The sequence below is a fragment of the Herpailurus yagouaroundi genome, unplaced genomic scaffold, assembly GCF_014898765.1.
Source record: "Herpailurus yagouaroundi ecotype Mexico unplaced genomic scaffold, PumYag 142, whole genome shotgun sequence".
Lineage (NCBI taxonomy): Eukaryota > Metazoa > Chordata > Mammalia > Carnivora > Felidae > Herpailurus > Herpailurus yagouaroundi.
This window is the reverse complement of record NW_024412397.1, coordinates 60,925,422-60,946,146: the sequence shown is the minus strand read 5'-3', so window position 1 is coordinate 60,946,146 and position 20,725 is coordinate 60,925,422. Positions and strand designations below refer to the sequence as shown.

The following is a 20,725-nucleotide window of genomic DNA, read 5'->3' as shown; positions in this document are numbered from 1 at the left end:
GTCTGAAGGCAGGCAGAGGTCAGCCTCCAAGAGATCACGGGGCAGTGGAGGACGCACACGGAACTGTGGGAGAGGCCGGCAGGCAGCATCCTGGGTACGCAAAGCCCGAGGGCTGCGGCCCATCAGTCAGTCTAACCGGGAGGTGCCAACAGGCACAGAGACACAAGTGTCTAGCAGAGATTTGGCCTCAGTTGTCATCCGGCCACAATGAGAATAAAATGAAGTCTTAGATCAAATGACTTACACCGGAGTCTGAAATGCAGAAGTTCGCAAGGAAGTTTGGCTGTCAAAATTGGAACGACTAACTGACCTTTTCTCTCCCAGAGTTCACGATCTCATTCATCCCTGAGCACCCGCTATTTGTCAATTACTCCGTGAGGTGCTTTGCATTTGTGAACTCAATCCCCCAAGCCCCTTTAAGTAGACGCCATGAGGCTCCTGTGGTTAAGTGAGGAAGCCAGCTTGCCCAAGATCCACAGCAAGTCAGCTGGGAGCACCGCGGGCCGGCTTGTCCAGGAGCCTGGCTCACCAGCGCCGCACAAAAAACACAATATAGCTTCCATCAACTCTTAACAGTAAAGTCATACGCGCTTTTCGAAGACCAACTAAAACACTTTACAACAAAACGTGCCTTACTCCAGGCTTATATTCTTATAGAAGTAATAACATTTTTCAAGAAAAATTTCTTGAATAATTAGTCAACTTCTGCACAAATCCTGGGACAGTCTTTACGTACTAAGACGCACTGGAAACCAAGTTCATTCCTGCTTTGTGTGCATCACAGGTCAGCTGAGGGCTCTGCTTACGGCTTCCGCTCTCAGGGCGGGACACGGGAGCATTCCGGATCTGAGTGGCAGGGGAAAGGGAACTCATGTGAGTGTCCCTCCAGCAGTAAGTGGTCTGGCCTGGAAATGATGCACTTGACTTCCACCGCCTCCCTTCGTGAAAGAATTACTCTCTTGGAAGAGGTATTAAAGTCTTCCACCTCAACAAGCAGCAGATAGTACAGTATTATACTAACTGGAGGATCAGTATCTTAAAAACTCAAATAGTTTAAAGTAACTCCTAAAGGTACTTAACTGACTCCCAAAGAGCAGAATACAGGACCTAACAAAATATTGTTCTTGTATATGTATGGCTGGAAATCACATAAATGAGACTATGTTCTTGGAAGAAAGGAAATAAGTAAAGCGAAATGAGTAACAGTAATAATCATACTTTCATATCATATATATATATATCATAGTTACAGATTTTATTTTCATAATATCTTCCCACTGAAGCAATAATCTACATTTCCGTAACAACACATTTAATGTTTTCTCATCAAAGAACTGGAAAAAATAGGAAGGAAGCACAGATTCCATACACAAATACCATACATACTCTATGTACAAAGAAATTCAATATATTAAATAGATTTGTAGATCGACTTCACTTACAATATAATAGAACATTGAGTATTCAATTCTGAGCATACTCATGCAGACTTCCACTTTGGTAAAAGTGATGGCGCGAGCTCTGCAAAAGGTTTTCCTGTTGTTGTAAACACACGTTTCCCACTTCGGACCACACTCAGGATACAGACTTCCGTGCGTGGAACACTAAACTGCATGAGGATGGAACAAGGGCTCTTTCCTGGACACCACAGCGTGCGTCCTGCACGTCAGTCCCTGAGCGTGGGCAGGGAGGGGGAAGGAGGCTTCACTTGGAAGAAACAGAGCCTTTTACGTTGCTAAGGGTCAGCTGCCCTGCGGATGCAGAATGCACTGAATCACTCCTCGTTTTTAGAATGTAAAAGTTACCGATTTTTCCAAGGCTGCAATGGGTAATATGGTCTTTAAACAAATAGTCTAAAGTATCTTTTAAGTGCTGCCAAATCTGTTTAGACAGATGGTGACTTAGCTCACAGGAGCGTTAGTATGAGGCTCCCGAAGTTTCCAACTAGATCTAAAGGGCACAGCAGCAATGGAGGGATCTTGGCAGCATTCTAGTATGTCCTTCAGTACAAATGTCTAAGTGCAGCTTTACTGAGATTGTTCAAAGTTAATCTCCATACAGTCAGTGAAAATGGGCTGCTACCAGAACTAGGAGAGCAACTTGGGGAATCCAAACATTGTATTTGTTAGTATTTTAAATAGGGTCTTCAATAAATCTGTCTCCCCTCCCACCCACCCCCACCCAAGAGCACCTGCCACATGAAGATAACGTCCTGGCTAAGCCCTCCTCTCCCTCGGCTAAAACCATGGCTAAACACCACACATCGTGATGGATCGGCCCTGGGGTCTTCAGGGAGCAGCAAACAGACACACGCTGCACTCGCATAAGGCCGGTCTCTGTGAAGACAGGACATGCGGACAGGAAACCACCCTGCCCGCAGAAGGCACCCTGCTGCTGACCGGTGCCTCTTTCCGCTTAGCAGACTGGGAGACAGAGGTGAAAAAGGAATGCTTCAAAAATAATCTCTTAGGAATACCCACCAGGACTAAAATGCTGGCAGTCAGTCCTTTAAACAGAAGTACTTCAAAAACCATTCTTCCCTCTCAGCTAAATGTCTATGGTATACGGCATTCCCACGTCTAGTTACCGTCCGGTTACAGCTCTAAGTCAATCGAAAATTATTTTGGAGGGAAGAAATGTTCTAGACTGCTGGGAATTAGAATGCATAAAAACAGTCCTCATTAATTCCCATTTAGTCAAAACCAAGTGGATTTGGGGAGAGCCGCTGTGTTTTTTTAGGTGGAAAAAATGCATTTCAAAGAGGAGCTAAATATGCCTTCAAAGGATTCAATTTACGTGTAAGACTTTAAATGTACCTTTCATTGGGCTAAACAATATTGTAAGGCTCAAAATAGCATCCTGTCCCAGTCTTGCCTTGGAAAAGACTTAGATTTAATAATTTAAATGTATCTGATATCACTGGGGATAAATCTCCTTTTCAAAACAAAAGTTTAAAATACTGCTTTGTTTAACCAGTAAACTTTACTTTTAGCAGCAATGATTAAATAAAATGCAAAGAAAATTCTCTAACAATAAATTAAAAAAGCCCAAGAGAAAAGAATTTCTATGTCTACTGTCCCTTTTGTTTAGAACATCATTTGTGGCTTGCAAATTCCAAAATCAACTGTATTAAAATGTGACAATACATTTACCTGTTCATTCTTGCTGGGTGTCTTAGAAAGGCTCTTATGGAAAGAAAAAAAAAAAAAGTTCTCAGGTAGTGGGTACAATGGGTGACTTCGCAAAATGATGACTAAAGATGAGTCTTTATTAGCATTTTCAAAACCATGACTGCAGTGAAGTCTGGATCCCCTTAGACAAGGTCCAAGTCCATGAACGGCACGTCAGAAATTTCCTCTTCCTTTCTGCGGAGCCAAGACCCTAGCACAGGCCTCCAGCGTACTCGTCCTCGTCTTCCTCAGTGGCAGGGGCAGTGGCGCCTTCAGACTTAGCCTGTGGTGCTGCAGATTTCTTCTTGATTCCCCCTCCTGGAACCACCAAACTCAGGCCCAGCTTAGCATACTGTCAACGACAAAACATGTTCTCAGGAGCTGGATGACCAGAATCTCAGTGTGCCACGTGTCAACAGTAGTTATCTATACGAGACAGATCTTAGTTCTCTACCAATACTACCATTTAGATGGACGGACACCCACAGCACAACCCACACTACTCTGCCAGCGGATGGCTCATGACCGTGACGTGACAGGTACGCAACCAGTAAAAACATCAGTTCTCTGCCACACCTAGGAATCTGAGATCATTGGGACCCGCTAAGTAATACTGGCAGGTACCTACAAAATAAAGATCTGTGCAGTAAATGAGAAGTTAAGCTAGAGACAAATTCTTCAAAAATCATCAAACTTACAAAAACCTACAGAAGAATTTATCAAGAAAACAACCTATATACGTCATTACAAAAAACCGAAGGTCTTAAGCTGCTCTAATATCAAATCAAATGAACAGGGGCTCATCAATCTACTGAAAAGGGAAGCACACAAGGGAGACCCACAGACACGGCTCGCGCTCTGTATACGGCACTGTGCGAGGCTGTTTCCCACGTGCATATCTATTCTTCGAGACAGGTGGGCAAGACAGGGACCTGCTCCTCCATTCTTACAGATGAGTTAAGTGAGGCTTCCAGAGTTCAGGAGTTCAGTAATACCCCGTGTCACACAACCAGCTGTCACGGAAGTGGGCCTCCGACAAGGCCCCTGAATTACAAAGGCCACTACCTGAGGAGCCTCTTTCGGTGAAGCCTAAAAGAAAACTCAAACTAAGCGACCTACAGAGGTCTACGGGAGGAAGGCAAAGCTGAGAACTGGAACCGAATTAAAAACTACAGATATGGTCAACAGTTAGAAGGCTAGATAAATGGCTGTGAACCCACATGGCTGACATCTCAACAGTCTCAGACTATGGTGAAATTCAGGGCAACTGCCGCATTCCTTGTCGGGCAGTAGCCGGAGGTGAAAAATAGAGGGGGAACATCTCACACGCCCACAGGAGAAAAATGATCTCACTAGAAGCCTCCACCTTTGAAGGGGAAAGAAAAGAGGCCACTTACATCATTGTCCATGTACTTGAAAAGGGGCGAGTTGCAGACCTCCGACACTTGGTCTTGGTCTTGCTGGTCATAGCCTTCAAGGAGCTGCTCCAGGGCGGCGCAGTCCTCGCTCCCGCTGAACCCTGGAATGCTGCGGCAAGCACGAGTCACACGTCTCCACCTGCCCCCCCGCCATCCTGCCCCCCAGCAAATGTTTGGCAATATCTGGAGACATTTTTGTTAACAAGTGGGTGGTGGCCTGGGATGCCCCAGACGCCCCACAAGGTACAGGACAGGCCAGACAGCAAGGAATTACGTATGCGCCCCAAAATGTCAGCACTGCCCAGGCTGAGACCACTCATTGGAACTACCTTCAGTAAGACATGATCCTCCTGTAACATATAATCTGAGAACATTTCTTTACTCCTTTTTTTGTTGTTCTTTTTTCTTAGAAGGCAAACAGAACAAAATCATTGAAGTCATTCACTCCCATGAAATCCCCAGGAGAAAAACACAGGGAAGATCCGAACTTGTCAAAATCCTGCTGAAGTGGTTAGGGAAGTCCCCCCACCACTATGAAACGTATTAAAAACCAAAAATGGCTTCAGGACCAATAGCAGCTGTCTAAGCAGTGGTCTGACACTGAGAACTACAGACGTTAACACCGCACATCCGGGCAGCGCTGCCTCCGTCTTACCTGTAGCTCTCTCTGACGCACCTCTCCGCGGCCACGTAGTCACTCCTGTGCAGGTGAACTAAGACTTGAGCGATTGTCTTCTAAAACAGAAGAGGTGATTACGGCCCAAATTTACATCTGTTTAGCAAAGTCAATCCCCTGACACCTGGAGTCATATGGAGACTTATAAATTCTTAGTAGCTTCCACAGGACGCGTGAAGGAAAACACACAACGGCACAGGTCAAACTGTACTGTGCCCACGAGCCACGCAGGGTCTTGCTAAATGAAGGCTGATTTAGTGGGTCCGAGGCAAGCCTGCAATCCCGCTTGCTCCCAGGTGTCCCAACACTGCCAGTCTGAGGACCACACTGAATAATACAACTTAGAACACAACTACCACACGCTGTAAGAAAACGTCTCTTAGGTATCTACATAGGCTCAATCTTGAAAAAGGAATGAAAAAGAGAGGAGACCTGTGACGCCACAATAATACTCTGGAATTCTTAGACAGTAGGAAAAAGACAAATGAATGAATAAAAACTTTAGGTAATAGGAACAATACTATCTATAAGCCCACAAAAGCATCATTAAGACCAAAGATATGACTGATAAGATCTTATTGGCAGAACGGCTCTTCAAAACGGGTTTTTCAATTTTTTTCCGTTCTTCAGACAACTTTTACTGATCCATCTTTAAGTTCACTGTATCTTTTATCATCTCCATTATCAGATTAAGTTCATCCAATATTTACTGCAGACATTGCCTTTTCAGTTCCAAAATTCTCATTTAGCTCATCTTTAGTTTTTATTTAAAGAAAGAAGGAAGGAAGGAAGGAAGGAAGGAAGGAAGGAAGGAAGGAAGAAAGAAAGAAAGAAAGAAAGAAAGAAAGAAAGAAAGAAAGAGAAGAGGAAACAACAGTCCTTTTGTCCATTCATCTGTTTGCCTTTCCACCTCATGGGCCAGTTGCAACAGCTGCTTCAAAGTTGTGAAGTTGTGGGGGCGCCTGGGTGGCTCAGTCAGTTGGGCGTCTGACTTCGGCTCAGGTCAAGGCCTCATGGTTTGTGAGTTCGAGCAATGCGTCGGGCTCTGTGCTGACAGCTCAGAGGCTGGAGCCTGTCCTCGGATTCTGTGTCTCCCTCTCTCTCTCTCTCTCTCTGTCCCTCCCCTGCTTGCACTGTCTCTCTCTCTCTCAAAAATAAATAAAACATTAAAAAAAAAAAAAAAAAGGTTGGGAAGTTGTGACCTGGTAATTCCAACAACTGGGGCACCTCTGGGTGGGCGTCCACTGTCTTCTCTTGAAAACTGGCCGACTTCCTGGCTCCTTCTGTGTGGAGCGCTTTGGGGCTGTATCCTGGACACTGTGGATGTTATGCTGCATAGACTCTCCAAGAATTCTCAGGAGAGCATGGATGCTTTCAGCAGGCAATACCGCAGGCAGGCTCAGACTGCAGGTTCCGTCTGCGGCTGGCGGGCAGCGGCTCTGGTCTTCAGCGCCTCTGCCCTGCCGCTGTGGCTCGGCCCCAAGCAAGAGTCCTGCCAGGGTGCTGTGGGCCCTGGACAGTGGTCAAATCTTACTTCAGCTCCCAAAGCCTATGCCCTGCTGCTCTGGGTCTGTCCGGCACACACAGAGCTGGAGAGTAAACCCAGGACTTGTGTGGGCGCCTGCTCACACCCACACTCGGGATTCCCTTCTCCTCCTTCCTGGGCGTTCTACCTTGCTCGTGGCTCATCGTCCCAGCTCCTCTGGCCAAAGAGACTGATAAGCCTCTTGTGGTGTTTCATCTGCCTGCACCATCGTCACAGCCGTTGCCATGACTAGGACTCACCCTCAGAACAAAGCCATGGGAGAAACATGGGGTAGATGGGTTTTAGCTGCTGGAGCCTCTGCTGCCGAGCTCCAGGACTGGGGGCCTCTCTCCAGCAATGCCACAAGAAAAATAGGGAAAACTCTGGAAACCATCTCCTGTACTGGCTGCCTGTCCAAGTGCTTACTCACCCCCTGCTTTTATTTTTCAGAGTCCAGGAATTTTTATATTTTGTCCAGAAGTTTTAGCTGTAATCAGCAGGAGAGACAGACTATAGGGGGCTTACTCCATCTTGCCCAAAATTATTTTTAAAAATATCCATGGAATCCAGTCCTAGGTACACAGTTACACCAATATGAAAAATTAACAAATATAAAGCCAAAATAAGCACTTTCAAAGCATACCTTATAACAAGTTGGATAATTCTCAATCTCCTTATAAATATTTTTTTCTTTCTGAATAGAAAGTGCTGCCTCATCAAACCTAAAGACAAAACAAAGAAATGTCAAACAAGGCAGCTCTAAATGACCTAAAGGGAAGACCGCCTTTGTATTTGATAGCACAGACTTTAGCGAAAATAACACATAAAGCACTTTTAGCTCAGTAACCCAGTTTCCATGAGCTCTGCACATCTGGCTTATGTTTTTGTTTGTTTTTTAATGTTTATTTATTTTTGAGAGACAGAGACAGAGCACAAGCAGGCTCCAAGCTCTGAGCTGTCAGCATAGAGCCCGATGCGGGGCTCGAACTCATGAACGGCGAGATCATGACCTGAGCCGAAGTCGCATGCCTAACCGACTGAGCCACCCAGGCGCCCCATGGCTTATCTTTGAAACACTCTACTCACCCGTTCAGGCATCAAGCAGACAGACAAAAAGCAGCACGTAAGGATAAGTTACTTCAAACAGAGAAGTTTAAGTCTGGTAAAGATCACCCATTAATGAGCCATCTATCCAATTCAACAAACTGCTCTGTGAATTTCCGTGAAAAGCATTAGACAAGCCCTGATTTAATCACCCCAGAGTTCTTTCCTTCCACTAAGGCCATCCAGACACCCCAAGGGCAGTGCCTCACAGCTGGAGAGTTCTTTCCCCAACTCTGTCCTCACCACCACACGCTCCACTGCTGCTCAGCGAGCCAGGAAAAATGTCCCTTTCGTCCTCACCATTCACCGGTTTCAATGAACTCTCATCCGTTTTCCTTTTCTTCCATCCCACTCAGACGGCAGGATGAAGAGGAAAGGCACTGCTACCACTGTTCCCCCGAATCCTCCAAGGCCCTCGCCCTTCCCATTCCGCAGCCTCAATCCCAGCACACCGTACACAGCTCCTCATCTCTTTCTACAGGCGTACCATGGCCCCGTCCTGGGACTCCCTTCCTGGCACCTAACCCTTGCCTCAAGAAAGTGTGCAGGCCTCATCCCAAAAGCCAAAAGGGCAAGCAGTCTGCACTGTTTGGATGCAGAGGCAAAGAGCTGTTTCGTAACCCAAATTAATGTATAAAAATGTTAACAATTATCTTTCTAAAAAGATAATTTTAAAATTATGCCTGAATAGTTGAGTCGCATATGCGTGCACACACCACACACACACAGTATTGGCTTGGTTTAATTCTTACAAATTAAATTGAATTTCTGTGGGCCTTACCCTGGCAACTTAATACCTCATACAATAAGAGCACCTGTTGGGATGAGCAGTGGGTGTTGAATGTAAGCGATGAACCACAGGAATCTACCCCCAAAAACCAAGAGCACACTTTACACACTGTATGTTAGCCAATCTGACAATAAATTATATTAAAAAAAAATAAGGCTAACTGGACAAATACATTCTGAATTTCTTAAGCCCAACTTGATAAATCTGGTGAACAAAGGCAGTTTATAAACTGCACGTGGTAGCAGAATTCTAAGACTGTTCCCCAAGATTCTTGCTCCTTATACATATCCTTATGTAGTCTTCCCTTGAATGTGGGCATGACCTCTGAATATGATAGAACTCACTCCTATGAGGAGTGACTCAGTGACTAATCAACTGACTTTGAGTGAAGCAGAGAGATTGTCTGGATGGGCCTGACCTAATCAGAAGAGCTCTTAAAAGGTCAGAGACTGAAGTCAAGAGACATGCTCTCACCAACCTTGAAGAAGCCACAGAACTACTATCTTGTGAACCGTCCAGAGGGCACATGCCAAGGAACTATGGGTACCTTTAGAGCTGAGGACTGCCCCCAGGCCACGACTAACAAGAAAATATGGGTGTGCGTCCTACAGCCACAAGGAAAGGAATCCTGCCGACAGCCAATGAGCCCAGAATGACTTCACAGCCATACTGGACACCTCATTCCAGCCTAATGAGACTCTGAGCACAGGACCCAGCTATACTGGAGCTGGACTTCTAACCTGCAAAACTGTGAGACAATGAATGAGTGACTGTTGTTTTAAGCTGCTGGGTTTGTGGTTACTTGTCATATAGAAAAGGAAATTAATATGCTGGGTAACATACATTTGTATCATTTCTAATTACGACATGAGCTTATCCCAGATCCTGTTTTATAAAACATATTACATCAGGACATTCGGTGAACATCACACCAGATTACACCACTCTAGTAGAAATCTTAACATTTTAAGTTTTTCATATATTTAACGATAAAGGCTGTATTCTTCACACGTGACTCACTTATCTCCTTGGCATAAAAACAGCATTTCCATGTGCTAACAGCTAGTTAGCAAAACAGGCATCTAAGAGAAATACTGTTTGTTTATGTGTGATTTAAAAAAATGATCAACTTGGCTAAAAGTCCACGAAACTGACATATAAAGCCAACTGTTTTCAAATGTATCCAGGAAATTATTCATAAATTATAATGGAACATGGAGGTAATTCTTAATACTCCTAACAAAACAAAATGCATCTGGTTTTGCTGAAAAGAGAATAAACTGTTTTTGATCTTCCTACAATTCAAAAATAAAATAAAATGTAAGCCCCACAAAAATTATGTGCATACGGCAGGAAATTGTCACAGGACTTCACTCAACCCAGTTTTCAATGGACATCTATCTCCCTCACAATAACTCAAAACTCCTCCACAGCCTCCTGAAATCCAGAACGTATTTTTAACTACCTACAAAACTTTCAGCCAATTCATCACCTTGCCAACTAAGCTTAATATCACCCTAATAAACCTTGGCATCACAACGGACAGGACAAGGTCAGGAAACTAGTTATGTTCAACTAGTACCTACCCCACATACACACACCCAGTTCTCCCTGTGTTTATAATCTAGTGACTGTCTCAGCCACCAGGGGAGAGTCTGAGAGAGAGCCTTAGAAGTGGGGAGTCAGGTAGTGGTGGGGGTGGTTAACTGATACAGAAGTCAGATTATTCTCCTCACTGAGAATTATGACAAAGCTCTGGAAAGCACTCTGACTTGGTTCACTGAGCACCAACCACACAGTGTTACCAACCAGCTCAGCTGCCTCAGAACTTCTCTGGAAGGCACAGGAATGGTCTGTTAAGTCAAACCAACTGGAAGGGCCTGTTCAGGGAGGGGACATGGGCACTGGTGTGGAAGGATTTAAGGCCTCACAGATGGAACCTAAATGAACTCTGACTCACTTCTGAATTATGGCTCTCCAGAAATGTGGGAAGAGCACGAGACTAATACCAATATATTAAACAGGATATTTAATGTCACTATACTTAGAAACTACTGTTATGACTAAATATTACAGAATCACATTAATATAAAAATATATTATTCTAAATGTAACAAACATAAAATTTAAAACTGCAAGCTATACTCTATTAGATGCTCTTTCCATCATTATATAAAATTACTATTTTAGTTCTTTTGGACAACTGACAGCCCCAATTGAGATTAGAATCAAAGTATATATTCAAAATACTCAAATATCACATAAATTCTCACAGCTCTCTTTTTTTAACATATATCCTCCAGGTTTTTCTCATCCCACACTACTGAAATTCTGACGGCAGTACTGTGACAGCTGACTTGTAACTCTTTCATACTATCCATACCCAGGGATAGTTTTCAAAACATCAAATTCCTTACCACTCCTGAATAAATTCAAATCAATCTTTCTGTTCTTATAAAACTTAAAGAAAGTACTGCCATAAAATTTTTGTTCAAGATACTACATAAAATACTATTTTTCAATGCACCTTTACTAAAAAGGAAGAAAAAAAGCAGTAAAACATTCATGAAGTCAATAAAAGACATACTGGCTGCCCTAGACATATAAATGTCCCCCTTCCAGCATCTCCATACCACTTTCTCGGACTGTGAAGAAAACTCCGTATTTGTTCCAGAATAATGGTTCTCATCACACACGCTACGGCTGACTAGTAACTTCTGGGAATGGTGGTGGCTACTGCTCGGCTGGGGACCATGTACATGTAGCTAGAAAAGGCGGCTCAGCTGCCCTCCTGGGGAGCTCCTCCTGGCCCCCTCCTTCCCTTTGCTCCACCCCCTAGAAACCAGCTTTAGATCATCTCAGTCTGGACAACAGGTGAGCAGATGTGAAAGCAGAAATACCCTGGGGAGACTGAAGCAGCGCGCACTCGTGCCCAGAGCAGGCCTGACTTTCTGTCCCTAGCTCCAACTTCGCTTCGGACGCCTTCAGTGGTTAAGGGACCTCGGTCGGGCCTTAAGAAGGCTCTGGAGGTCTGCGGGGAGGACTGTCAGGGAGTGGATGAGAAGAGGACAAAGTATGCCAGAGCATGCCTGTCTGTCCTGGGATGAGAAGAGTCCAGGGCACCGCTGCCTGTCTCTCCAAGTGCGAGGCTCTGCTCAGAGAATCAGAATCCAGGTACACTTCAGCTATGCTGCACCACCTGGGACCATCACCACAGACAGCTCTGTTTCTGTAAGAAACCCTTTCAGGGACTGACCTCAACTTACTATATCACCGTTTAAAAGTTGGGAATCGTTGGAGTTAGCATTCCAGTTGTTTGGATCTCTAGGAAGCTTAGATAAGTAAAATGAATAAATGTAATGACCCAAGGCTTATGTATATGTTAAGTTTTGCCTCACGGTTTAATACAAAACTCTTAATTTAAAATCACAACAAAAATACTACGCCGTTTAGCCCAACAAAAAAATCCTAATCAATGAAAGGAGGTCCTATAAAGTAGTATATCTAAATGAAAACACACCAAAGTTATTAATTCTGTATTAATTTATTCCGATGCTACTTTAAACCTGTTTGAATTATATTTTACAATCTATTGGCTTCATGAAGAAAACATTTAATTCAGTCTCAGAAAAAGGTCAACTGATTCTTTAGTCATTTGTTTTTTGATTCCTTCACAGAATAGATCTTGGGTCTTTTCTGTCACGAGGGAAGTAGGGGCAAATTTTAATGAGGTTATCTACCTTCAGATTTACAGTTTTCTAAGTGTGTTCATCTTAAATAGTACTAAACAGTGTCTTGGCAAACAATTTTATTAATGACAGAGAGTGCCTACTAAGCTTAAATTAAGGTAAATGAATAAAAATAAAGGAAAATCCAGTAGCATTCTAGGTTTCTGGGGTCCAGCTATTTATGCATTAAGTCACATGTTTAAAGGATAAAAAAGCAAATACCCTATTTAATGACAATATTTGACTCTCAAGAACTGGTCAACTTCCCTGGGTGAACACTGGGGGGGATCTTGTTATTTATGCCTGTACAGCAATTTCTCCTCAAGAGAAACATGTTATAACCCAACCAAATAACGTATCAAGACAACTGCTCCCCCACACTGCTGAGCCAGGTTTTAACCAATAAAACCACAATGTATGATACATTTTGGCATCAGGTTTACAAAAACAGCAGATCTTTTAATATTTAATTCCATGTTCCACCTTGTAGACATTACTCTTTCTACTCGGTGGCCTGGTGTGCCTGTGGCTTACACCAAATAGATTAACAAGTCATTCCCCACATTACTTAACGGTTCCAAATGTGAACTGAAGGTTTACATGGACACACAGCAACACAGTTTTGGAAATCTTACCTGCGTCCTCGGACCAGCAGTCTGGAGGCTTTTCCTAGTAATTCAACTGCCTGTCGTAAGCGTTCCTCATTCTGAAGCAATCAGAGAAAAGAGACAGTTGGCTGCTTTAATCTAGGAATCTTCTTTTCCTCCCGATACTTATTTGATAAAAAAGTAACAGCACTCAATCAAAGTGGGCAGGGGGAAAATGCCAAAGCTGTTAATCCATTTTATTAACTGTCTAATAAAAAACTACAGTTCAACTGTGAGCACAGAAAACTTTAAAAGCAGTCACTGCATTTCTCTATTTTCCTACAGAAAATGAGCCTAAACATTCTAAGTATACTTAAAGGAAAAAAGTAAAATTCAGACTTACTTCGAACACATTTGCTGTCTGTTGATATAACTGTACAGCCTTTTCTGGATCTACATTTTCTATAAGCCTATGAGACAAGAAAATTGGACTCCTATGAGAGATAGAAAACTTGTTTTTCCAAGGACTTTATTAAGACAAAAAGCCAATGGCTCCTATGCAGACTTGTGTTCCACACACTCACTTTCCAGCGCGTTCCAAGGCCATGGCTGCCGTGTCAGGGGTGCCGTTTTCCAGATACATCATGCTGGCTTTCTCAATCAGCTGAACGGCCTCTGGTAGTTTCTGCATCTCCTTTAGGCAAAGGATAAATGCATCAGCTTAAGCACAGAATTAACAATCAGAAATTCATTTTATTCCTTATTCATGAAAGTAGAATTTATTAATTTTAACGTGTGAATACGTTATACAACAGATAGATTTACGATGAAATGCCTTCACGTGGTTACTCTCCCCCATCAAGTTCATTTTGCCAAACTAAAAACGTTATCAGTGGAGTTCTACAGAGTTCATCACCACTTTAGAGTTTCAGAAAAGCTCTACCAACGGTAGAAACCAAAACCCTTGCTCTTGACTGTTTTGTAGGATTTATAATTCTCTGAACACTTGCTGAGTCCCTACCAGCTGCGAAGCCTATGCCAAAGGCTGCAAACCAGCAGCTCAAGGGCTGTACCTCATTTCCAAGTGCATCTTGCTTGAACCATTCAGTAGTTTTAAATCAGAAACTTTCACAAAGGTTCTGTTTTACAGCTTCCTATTTTAAAAAAGTATCACAAGCTCTGGCGTCAGCAGGTTTTCATTCCCACGTGGCAGGAGTGGGTTGAGGCTGAGCGGATGTCCCGGGAGGCGTGACGTCTCCTGCAGTGGCCTCCTCTCTCCGCACTCCCCTCCACACTCCCTGCTGTCCTATACGCCCAGGCCTGCCTCAGTCCCCACTGCCCTGGGCTCATCAGAGTCTGCAGCCCTTTTCCACAATGAGTGCCACCAACACGTTAACTCCATGCCTCACTAGGAGATCATAGGTCTCAGCATCCTGTGGTCCTTACATCTATTATCTCCAAATCGAAACTCTTTTAGAAACAGAACAATAATCATTTACAAGCCAGATATAAGGTTTATGTGGCATCGTCCTACTTCGGGTTGACATCCTTAGATCTTAAAGCAGGCTCCATGCAGACGTTTCATGGGTTGTTTTCAAATCTGCCTGTTCAGTCACTCACTAAGTTGGCAAATTCTTTAGGATACAAAACCTGTTGGTCTCATCCTTACTGATGTCCAAATACAACTTTTTCATTCTTTAGCTAAGGAATAAACAAGGATAGGCTGCCATCTGAAAAGTTACACTATTTTATACTCTTCCCCATGTTCTTGTAGCATGGCAAAATCAAAAGGAAAATAAAAACATGCTTATTTTCAGCGGTTTTGTGCCTGAGTCACCCTACTGCTTCTGTGGAACAACCAGGATATGAAGTCTAACAGTCGTACAATGACAGAACCAGGGGCGACTCCAGTAAGTGGTGTCTTCCACTCGGCATCCTTCCACATATTGTCACTTTCTAAGCCTTGCTGGCAGATGATTACAAAGGTCTGTATGAATGGAAATTTCAACCCACGGAATTAACACTGAGCCAAGCAGCTCAGGACCCCTAGTGCTGCTAAGGACTGTCCAAAGGCATTTAATTTAAATACAAGAGCATGGCAGAAAGCATTTTCTCTTGTCTCTTCCCCTACCTACTAGGTTTATTTCTCCTTCATTCAAAGCAGTGCCTTCAAATCCTCAAATTAAACCAATACTACCACAACGGAAATGATGTCAAAATAATATCTTTTTATGAAGACTCAAGTCTTAGCCCAGCTGTTAGAATATAAACTGAAGCTGTGAGGATTATAAATTATAGTGGTCTAGCATTTCTGTATTAAGAGAGTGGATCCTAATAATAGCCACAAATGAGATGACACGAGCCACCTGGGAGCTTCCTATTTCTCAGGGGGACCTGGGACAGCAGAAGGTCAGGGCAGACACCCAGCTCCTTCGGCTACAAGAGAAATTCTAGTTGCTAAGAAACTGCTGATAACCTGACCTGCATCACCAAATCTGGTTGCAGGTTTTATCCAGAAAAGCTTTACTACAATGGCAACGTAACAGTTTATCGCAAGGAAGCACCATAATTTATTTAAATATCTTATTATTAAAAATTTAGATAACTGCCATTTTTCTTAAGCAATATATGATAAACATTTTTACATATAAATCTTTGCTATCTGTCTCTTTACAACAGAGTCACAGAATTGGAATTCCTAGGTCAAAGGATATGGAAATTCTTAAAGCCCGTGATATATATTTTGAAAGTAATTTTTTAAATGGCATGAAAAAGAAAATCTGCATGAAAAAGTTAAATGTAAATAGTAAGATACGTATGTACATAGAAAAATGACTAAAAGAAAAAAATAAACTCATTACTAACGCTTTTTTGGTCCTTCCAGTTTCTAAATGTTCTACAATGAGCATGTATTCCTTAAAAAATCAGTAAGATTAGGGGCGCCTGGGTGGCGCAGTCGGTTAAGCGTCCGACTTCAGCCAGGTCACGATCTCGCGGTCCGGGAGTTCGAGCCCCGCGTCAGGCTCTGGGCTGATGGCTCGGAGCCTGGAGCCTGTTTCCGATTCTGTGTCTCCCTCTCTCTCTGCCCCTCCCCCGTTCATGCTCTGTCTCTCTCTGTCCCAAAAATAAATAAACGTTGAAAAAAATCAGTAAGATTATAAAAGTCATTAAAATTAAAAAAAATAGTTTTACTAAAGTAGGAGTTCTTAAAGCTTCATAATAATTCAAACAGCTTTTCCCGTCTTAGGAAACATAAAAATGGAAAGAAAATGTTCTATGTCAACTGCTACTTGGCATGCTTTGTAAGTGTCATAAAGTAACATGTTTTTTCTCACCACAACAGTGTATTACTTCCCAACCTGCTTTAATGAGGCAAAAATATGAAAAGCGGCACAAGCACATTAGCCAACTATTCCATTCAACAAGAATCAGAATTAAATATCAATTGCTTAAGTCTAAGGTTCTTTTCAATGCCAGCTTTTATAAAACAAGCAAAACTCTCCTTTCTAAAACCCAAGAGTGGGGTGCCTGGATGTCTCAGTCCATTAAGTGTCTGACTTTCGCTGTTCATGAGTTCAAGTCCCGTGTCGGACTCTATGCTGACAGAGCAGAGCCTGCTTCCGATTCTGTATCTCCCTCTCTCTCTCTGCTCCTCCCCCACTTGTGCTCTGTCTCTGTCTCTCTCAAAAATAAATATTTTTTAAAAAGTTAAAAAATAAAAATAAAAAAAATAAAACCCAAGAGTAACAAAAAACATGTATTTGTAAATTTTTACTGCATTAAAATGTCCTGAAGCTCTCAGCAGTAGGGAAATCTCCCAAAGAGCTCTCTGTTTATTAACAAGCTCCTGGTTACAAAGCATAGAAATGTGTTCCTGGTTTCCTCCATTAAGTTTTCTCTTAAATTTCACCTTTAAAACTCCCTATCTTAAGACACACAGAATATACTTTGGAAATGAAATCTTAGCACCTCTCACCTTACAGCAAGGAGACTTTTCAATCTGAACACAAATTTACTTTAACACCTAGTTAATTCATTTTACCTACAGAACAGTTGTGACACATTACTGACCTTCAACATCATGCCAGCTTGCTCATAAGCTCTGCAAAGAGAATACAAGTTCTCAGATGAGATCTTAATGAAATAAGGAGGAGGGGAAACTTTCTACCACAGATAGAAGTTAGATCAACTAAAACTGGCTCAGGCACTATATGCTGCTTTAGGCCTTGAGTAACAGTTTTTTCTTCTTTTTATTTTTGAGGGCTATAATGCCTTGGAAACAACTGACATCTGAGTTAAAGGGATTTTATTTTGCAGATGCAAAATTAAGTAAAACTCAGACAGGTTAAAGGACTTTCTATGTGACAAAACTAAATCCAAGTTTTGCAACATGTACTCTCCACGAAAGCAGGAGAAAGCCTGCTTCTCTCCACAAGTACTATTAACTACCAAGGAAGAGGGGGGAAAACATACTTGTTTTTTCATAGGTCATTGAACAAAATGGCCCTAAAAATATTTGGTGAATTGAACTTAACCGCTGTATATCTTAGGAGTGACTCAGTTTCTAAGGGTCAGGTAAAGACTGAAACAAATGGAAATGATGATTTTATCTAAATCAATACAGAATAATTCACTATTTATGGATTTATAACGTAGAAAAAATTTACCGACCTATGAAAAACAGCAACATTTAAAACATAAACTGCAAATACATGAAAACATGGAAAATATTTACTTACTTGGCAGCATGAAAAAGACTGAATGGATGTAACAAAGTTAAAATTAAGGAAAAACACCAAATCAACAGTTTCTACACATCTACCACTTAAAAAACGTCAACTGCCCAGTTGGTTCCAAAAGACAAATCCTACAAACAGATGAAGCAGTAATTTTATGCCTATTGATGTCGCTTAAAACTACATAATTCACAAAAAAACACTGAAAAAATAAAAATACCACATAGATTTTTAAGTTCTTTCCACTGCCCATTTATCTGTAAAGTTTCACTAAAATGCAAGGTTATTACAACCGCAATTTCAAAGTGGACAAAAAAGACACTTTTTACAGAGTAAATTTTCAAATACCTCAGAAAAATTTATTTAAACTACTCATCTTTTTTCAAATACCTAAGGAAGACTGTATTTTAAAAATTTCCACTACCTGCTTCACTCTTCAGCACCTGTGTATTTCCCTCACTTCAGCCCAAGTAAAACCACCATGGAGCAAATCCAGAAACAACAGAAATAAACTCTCAACTACAGTTCTGCAAAACAGTGTAAACATTATGAGAAGTCTCTGTAAATGCTCCCTCAGTTAAAAATGCAGAACTTTTCTAATCATTTTCTAACTTAATAGCATTGTTCTCTCCACACACAGCCAACTTATAACAAAACAATGAGTTTCAGTCCGTATCATTCTAATTCCCGAACTCCTTTGTAAAGGTTGAAAAAGATACGCCCTGTTATTCTCATGAGCAACAGCTTCTCTCAGGCAGGCATCTTTCGCTTGCTCAAACTGTTTGGCGTTTTTAAAAGCAACAGCTGAAACGGAACAACAACAAAGACAGACGTTGTAATCCATCATGACAAAACTTCCAACGAATCATTACTAAAATCTGTATCACGTGGGAAGTATTAGAAAATATACTTCTTTTAATCAAACACCTAAGAAGTTTTATAAAACAGCACTTTTTAAAAAGCAATTTTCTTGTAACTTTTTTGATTACCAGTAACTTAGAAGTACTTTCAAAAGTTTGTTTTTGTTTTTGCTTTTTTTTTTAATTGTAGACTACTGGCGATAAGTCAGTGCTACGTTCACTCAAAGCCAAGTCTTTTTAACACCTACTTTTTAACACCTTTATAAGATACTGTCATAAAAGACAGTACCTTACTTCACCAGTTTTACAGTTAATAATAAAAACAGTGCTGTAGTTATAGCTAAGTCCATCTTTCAAGTTATTTAGAAACTGAAGACCAATAAACACATTCAATATTTGTGTAATAAACCCTCCTTCTGTCACAGTCTTTAAATAAATGCCCAAAACATTAACAATGCATGTCTTTTAAAGCTTTTACACTGTTCAGTAGGTTTCTGTGAAAATGACATTTCTATTGTCCAAAGAGCTAAAATATATTGCTCACTGTTATAAAGTGTCATCAGAGTAAAACAATTAGGAATGGTCCTAAAATAGGATCTTATAGATTTTGGAAAACTTGCCAAGGGTTGCTTACAAATAAGTAAAAAAGGATACTGCTTAAAAAAAAAAAAAAGTACTAGTTAAAATCAAACTCTTAAAATTCTCGTCAATAAAATGTTGAAAATAAACTACCAAACTATTTTCATCCCTGGGCTTCCACATTTTGCTTTTTAAAAAAGTTATTCTAATGATTACATGTATTTTGCATAACCCCTAAAGAAAAGAAACAAAGGATGATTTAACGGCAAAACAGGACCTGAAATACGTTATCTGTGAAAGCAACTCATGGTCTCGGATGCATATAAAACAAATCCGTGTTAAATTTCCCTCAGGAGATTTGCAAAACGTTGTGCCCTCCACTTACAAAAGCATTCTCGTACAAGGTATCGACAGAATCCACACGAGGTTTGATTTTAATAATTTTCCTTTTAAGTATAACATAAATAACTGGCGTAAGTCAACAGAAAGAATTTACTCAGGATTTAAATGAAAGTGTTAAAGACTCATTAGTTCCTACTTACCGGATTTCTGCATTCTTTGGTGATATACTAAAACTAAAGTCTATCAAAAGCACATTACACAGGCGGTCTCTACATTCGGCTAACAAACGTGATCCAAGCTGTGGCTGCAACACAACTGCAAATGTATTCAGAGCACTTCAAAAATCGCATTAGGCTTTATATCCAAAATAATTGTGGATATGCTGAAAGCTATCATTCCATAACTGAATGCTAAATTTTTGATAAAGTCCCTCTCTGTTGCATATTGCAGATCATTTTTATCTAATGTACAGATAAATTTATTCAAAGATTTATACAGCTTCATACTTCATGAACACTTATCAGTGTATCTCAAAAGCGCGGCTCTTAAAAAAACATGTGCCAAACAAACACAAGATTGGCAAATCTATTCAGATTAAGGCTAAATTTTAAAAAGTTAAGAAAATTTTTTTTCAATTATAGGAAGCACAAGAGAGAGATACAGAAAAACTCCTGGAAGTAGCAAACAACTGACTGAAATTCAAGCATGTAAGAACAATGCAAAAACCCTGCAGCTATGTGCCACCAACCCTACCCATCTCTGCCGTCAGGACAGACAGCTGCAGGGAACTGGACCTCTCACTCAGTCCTCAACACATCTGAAAATAACAAGTGAGAACAAAGCAAGGGTTTGAGCAGGTTTATTTTTTTGTTGTTTTTTAGTTTTTTTAACCATTAAAATCTTACAGAGAGCATCGAGTGTTAAGTACTTTGCCGAGAAGTTACCAGCCTATGTTAAGATTACATGTTGGAGTTACAAGGCTACGGTCACACATACCTGCTTTTCCATATTCAGAAGCGGCACTGTCATAATCTGGCTTCCATTTTAAAAAACCAGTTTTCAGGCTAAAATGAAATGAAGACACAAGTTACCAACTACATGTGTAAGTCAGAACCCTGCTTTAATAACTTTATAGGTGATTTTAAAAAACCAACAACAGGGTGCCTGGATGGCTCAATCGGTTAAGCGTCCGACTTGATCAGGTCATGAT

General features: G+C 41.3%; 1 protein-coding gene across 1 annotated transcript in view; it reads right to left on the bottom strand.

Moving 5' to 3' along the window:
• Positions 1–1,229: 1,229 nt before the first annotated feature.
• Positions 1,230–20,725, bottom strand: part of NAPG (NSF attachment protein gamma) — a 29,164-nt gene continuing 9,668 nt past the window's right edge. Inside the window, exons 2-12 of the mRNA XM_040479416.1 lie at positions 20,512–20,579; positions 18,454–18,538; positions 17,738–17,755; positions 17,070–17,100; positions 13,583–13,692; positions 13,402–13,468; positions 13,047–13,117; positions 7,433–7,511; positions 5,244–5,323; positions 4,568–4,697; positions 1,230–3,522 (exon numbers count right to left, since the gene is read on the bottom strand). Coding sequence (XP_040335350.1) covers positions 3,382–3,522; positions 4,568–4,697; positions 5,244–5,323; positions 7,433–7,511; positions 13,047–13,117; positions 13,402–13,468; positions 13,583–13,692; positions 17,070–17,100; positions 17,738–17,755; positions 18,454–18,538; positions 20,512–20,579 — 880 coding nt within the window. The 3' untranslated portion in view covers positions 1,230–3,381. The remainder of the gene's footprint in view (positions 3,523–4,567; positions 4,698–5,243; positions 5,324–7,432; positions 7,512–13,046; positions 13,118–13,401; positions 13,469–13,582; positions 13,693–17,069; positions 17,101–17,737; positions 17,756–18,453; positions 18,539–20,511; positions 20,580–20,725) is intronic.